Source organism: Leptosomus discolor, chromosome 6, assembly GCF_034619465.1.
Source record: "Leptosomus discolor isolate bLepDis1 chromosome 6, bLepDis1.hap2, whole genome shotgun sequence".
Taxonomy (NCBI): Eukaryota; Metazoa; Chordata; class Aves; order Leptosomiformes; family Leptosomidae; genus Leptosomus; species Leptosomus discolor.
Window position 1 is genome coordinate 6789336 of NC_141396.1, and position 5050 is coordinate 6794385.

General features: G+C 43.2%; 1 protein-coding gene across 1 annotated transcript; it reads left to right on the forward strand.

Annotated features, from left to right (window-relative positions):
* The first annotated feature begins 2147 nt into the window (after positions 1–2147).
* On the forward strand, positions 2148–4603 carry LOC147415314 (uncharacterized). The gene is made up of 2 exons (XM_086466489.1): positions 2148–2363; positions 4076–4603. Exons 1-2 carry the CDS (start codon positions 2148–2150, stop codon positions 4601–4603), a joined length of 744 nt encoding a protein of 247 aa, XP_086322615.1.
* The last annotated feature ends 447 nt before the right edge of the window (positions 4604–5050 follow it).

The following is a 5050-nucleotide window of genomic DNA, read 5'->3' on the forward strand; positions in this document are numbered from 1 at the left end:
TCTCCACATGGCTGAAGCAATTGAGACCTGGATGTAGTGACTTGGCCTGAGGGTTTACAGACAAAACCCACCTCCTGCCTGTCCACAGTGGCTTACTGGTCCAGGTTTGCATGGAACATATCCCATGGACAACGTTGGCTCGGAGAATATCTGAAAGATCTGGGAAGAAGTAGTAAGAAAAATACTTTTTTTTTTTTTTTTTTTTTCCTGCTAAACTGGACCAGGAGAGTCTTTCAGGGAGAAATCTGGTGCCAAGAAGCCTTGTTAATGCTTTGTAATTTTTCTCAGGTACTACTTTCAAGGCCACGTTGTACTTGTGAATTAAGGTACCATTATGTATACAACAGCAATGCAAATAATCAGGGCTGCGTCAGGGATGACTCATAGTTCTATTCCTCTGTGAGCATCGTGACAACTCTGCATGCAAATTTTTACCATCAGCTTCATGTCTGAATTTGTGTGTGGCTCATACAGAGCTGTGGACACCAACCCTGATCCGTGATACATTGGTGTGGGGGTAGCTGAAATGGTCACTCATAGCGAGAGCTCTGCTATCTGCCTGAGAATTGTTTTACCCTCAAATCAAAAATGCCAGAGCCAGAGCTGGGAAAGAGCGGTGTTGCGCCTTTGCATTTGGATGTAACTGCTCACGTGAGCGCTTCGCTTATGCCTGACCTGCTTTTGTCCAGCAGCCAGGTGGGTGTTGCTATTGAGGGTTCTGCCCTGAGCCTGCCAAGCTGCCATCTGCCAGAGAGTCTAAAGCACTAACCTGAATCCAGCTGATGGTCTCATGGATAAGAGCCAAAGCTCTTTACAGCTCGCAGTCAGTTCTCTGAATACGTGCATGCAAACATTGATGGATACCCTGGATGGATATGGATTTCTAACTCATCCAGGACATCCACAAATATTTGCATGCACGTATTCAGAGCACGCAAATATTTATGGACACTCTGAATAAGCTAGAAGCCCTGGAGGTTGAGGGGATTGTAAATCCCTTCTGTCTACCTTCCACAAGCACCAGTGAGCACAGTAATTAATCCATGGCATGTGATGGGGAAGAGGCAGTTCATCCCTCAGTGCCAACACTCTGCTTGCAGACTGGCCACAGTGGGGCAGTGGATGGAGGTGCTGACCTCCAAATGGCAGGAGTTGTCTGCTGTCACTGTGGACAACAAGGAGCCCCTGTCCTGCCAAAGTTCATGACATATCCACTCTTGCAACTACGTACATTTATCTGTTTCTAGCAGATGATACCACTAACGTATCTTCAAATCAAAACCGTGCAGCTGTTTCCTTGACTGCCCTCCATCTACGATGTTTAGGTTGCAAGCTGTTCAGGGCAGCTATGGCTTCTTACTGTGAACATTTTCACTTTGGCTTGCCATGGCCTCTTGCCAAACCTGCACTGGTGCCCGGCTGTTTGAAGGCAGCGCATCCCTCTCCAGACATGGCTACACAAACAGCAAGGCAGTTGGGATCTCCTCGGCTCTCCAGGGCTGTAGCCCAACTCCAGCCACATTGAGAGAGCCTAGTGGCATAGGATTTCTTGGAAGGAATTTTTTATTACAGCTTTCTGCACTGTCTTTCTTGACCTGTTGGTTCATCGTGTTGACTTACTCACCTTTTGCCTCGCTGAGCAAAAAAGCACTTAACGTTTTGTTGTCAGGGATCCCTAGTCAGGAGGGCAGTGGCCTGCCTGCTCCGAGGTAAGCCGAGTGACAGCTCCTGCGTGGAGGCAGTTGATCTTCTCTAATTGCTGCCGCGTCAGCAGTCACATTAGGCTGTCTGAGATGACGGTATGAGACTTTGTAATCCCTGCAAATTCCCCCCTCACGTGAGCCCTTTGCGTTCATGATTTGGATTTACCAACCTTCTGTGAAGAGCTCTCAGAGGATAAAAGCGGCATTAATGGTTTGAGGGTTCCAGACCTCAGGGAAGGCATCACTTGCCTATGATCTCTGAGAATCCAGTTTAGCAAGAGCTGTGCTGCTCAGAGTGTTAGAGTGTCTGCTGTGTCTGCTGGCACTCAACACTACAGATTGTCAAGGGGCTCCATAGTACAAGATTATGCGTTAGAGGAAAACTAGAAGAGAGAATTATTCTGGAATACACACCGCTTCCAAACTCTTCTGAATTGTGCTGAAATGGAGGGACCTGCCTCAATTATTTGCCTGAGAACTTGCTTTATAAAAGAGTGTAAACCACTCCATTTTGCCGAAAATCCATCGGAGCTGGGACAATCCCATCTCTCCAGGAGCTGCAGTTGCTCTCGTAGGGCAATGAAACAAAGGCGGTCAAACAGTATTAGCATATGCACCTTGCCCATCATCCCAGAATATCCAGGCTTCCAGGACATTAAGGTTTGTATGCAAAAACTCTCTTCGCAATGTATGACAACTATTATCTATTCTTCCGTTAGAGTAATTCCCCTACTTCCTGCTAAGTTGGTATTTAATATGATCATATGTTTTGGGCTGTGTTTTGGTATAGAAAATCTTAACTTGAAAGACTTCTATTCTGCCACATTATTAAGTTGTTTATTCATTTTAAAGTTGATTATTAATTTTTAAACGATTTTTTAAGTTTTGAGGTAGGAAGGAGAGACTACTTTTTAGTCAAGTTTTAGTGTTCTTCAATTACCTAACTTATTCCAAAAGCACAACCACTCTAGGTTTGCTGGGTTGCTTCCAGAATGAAGTGTGATGGAATAGTGAGAGATCAAAATCTTGATTACTTTTCAGTTTACATGGCATGTCCAACCCGCTATTTCTCATTTGCACTCAATGTTTTTCATTCATTACCAGTAAGCAACATGCCAAACGCTGATGATGGAGTGCCCTACTGAGACATTGCTGGGTTCTGAAATCAGCTTTGTGGCTGGACGCTTAGCAAGTATCTAGACTTAATTAGCAATTGTCAAAAACTGCATGAATGATGGCTTTTTTTTTTTATATATATACCAAAGGCATAGTCAGGCATAATAAATGATTGCAAAATGTTCCATGATCCTGCTGTGGCTGTCATCTACATACAGTATAGTCTTTCTTTTTATTGATTTGAAACAGTAATGTAATATAAAACATTTCTTCCTTCAAGCTGAACTGCTAAAGCTTTTCAGAGGAATAAAAATGCAATCCAGTCTAACTTGGTGTACAGAAACCAGCTGTTGCCCCTGACAGCTTGAGACAGGCTGGGGTGTCCTGGAATACCTGTGAGAAAGGTGGAAATGGTAGAGCACTAACTTTGAAAACACAGCGACATTTAACTGCGGACATGGAAAGGCAACTTTTACATGGTGGATTTATAGCAAAATTTTCTCTCGCAGTCAATAAAATGACTTGCAGCATGGATGCTCCCCTGAAATCAACCTAAAGACACCCACTGCTGTCAGTGGGGGCTGGGTCAGACCTTTGTTTGACTATTCAAGTAACTCAGTAATTGGTTGGTTAGCAAGGAGACAGGCATCCTGTGATGGGAAAGGAGGAGAAAACTTCATGTGCGTCTACAATATGCGGTGGGGTAATAATAATAAACTTCATAGTTTTGAGATGTTGAAATGTATTGTCTGTGAAAATTGCAATTCTTGTGATAATACACTGCAGTTCAGAGCAGAATCACCTGGGAGTGAGGAAAAGGGAAAAAAAGAACAAAATTTCTTGCAGGTGGGATCTGGTTTTACCATGGGAAACAGCAGCTACAGGCTAACGAGATTTGAAAAGGGTAAACATGAAGTTCTGTTAATACAGACAGGTGAGAGATTCTTTCAGAAAATTAGATTTTTGGAGAGGCTACATGAAGCTGTTGCAGTAGGTGAATGTCAGTGGGAGGTAAAAAACTCAACATTGTTAACCTCAGCCCAACGGACTTCTGTTCCAGAGAGGGATTGGTACCAAACTCCTAGATCTTCAGGGAATTTGGGTTAAGAACCTAAACTCTTCCCCAACGACTTTTTACTGTATGGAACCATATACTTAAGACCCTTTTGCTACTTAAACCAGCATATTTTAATTCAGATTTCCTTCTCCCTTCTGTCTCCAATCCTGCTTCTCCCTCCCCCCACTATTTTAAATAGTTATCGAGGAATTATTCGGCAACTCCAGCCTTTAACCGACTTTTCCAGGATTTGGAAAGAGGAAAGAGCTCCTCATCACAGTTGAATAATTTTCCAAACAGAGCTTCATTAGTCCATTGCTTGGGGGGCTCTTCAAGAGGCTACTTGAAAGGCCACCCGCCAACCAGCAGTGGCTTCAATGACAAACCGTTGCAAGAGTATTTCAACGAGAGACTAATGGAGCTCAGGAACTATGAAAGTAAGAGGTCTAATAGGAAGACAAAAGTATTTGCTGAAAAGAACCAGAACCCCTTCCTCACCCGGAGATTATCTCGGCGCAGAAGCAGTTGCAGTGCTGTGGTACCGGTTGGGCATGGCACGGAGAGCGAAGAGTCCTGCAGCTCGGCAAATCAAGACCACAAAAAAGTGATGGAACACGGCCATCAAGAAGTAATCCAGAATGTCCTGGATCTCTACAAGGGTGACTTCTTGGACATTTTGACAACGCACATCACTGCTCCCCTAGAAGCATTTGTGCAAAAAAAGTGATACTGCTGCTAGTTACAGCTTTCTGTGCAGTCCTGAAAGCCAGGAAGAATTGTTTCTTTTCGGTACTATTCTGACTTAAGTAGTTTGTGTATGTCAGTCCACTCTGACACAGAAATGTGCTTGTTTGTGGGAGAAAATATTCTCTCATTTTGTGTTTTTGATTAACATTGTATAAATTTGGTTTTGGTTATTTTCTGCAAAGAATCCATATAACTGAGACATAGTTGTGACTTACAATATACAGAGAGCAGCATTCTAAATACATGCACATATTACTTGAATTCTTAAGTTGCCTTAAAAAAGGTAATAGTGTCAGAGGAGCCGTTTAGTTCCCTTATTGTGCAATCTGTGTTAGCTAATCTGAAGAAAGATTGTTGTGTTCTGCCTAGTTACTTCGCTTGTTTTAAGCCTCTTGGTTTTTTTATCATGTCACTTTGGCCCAACTCA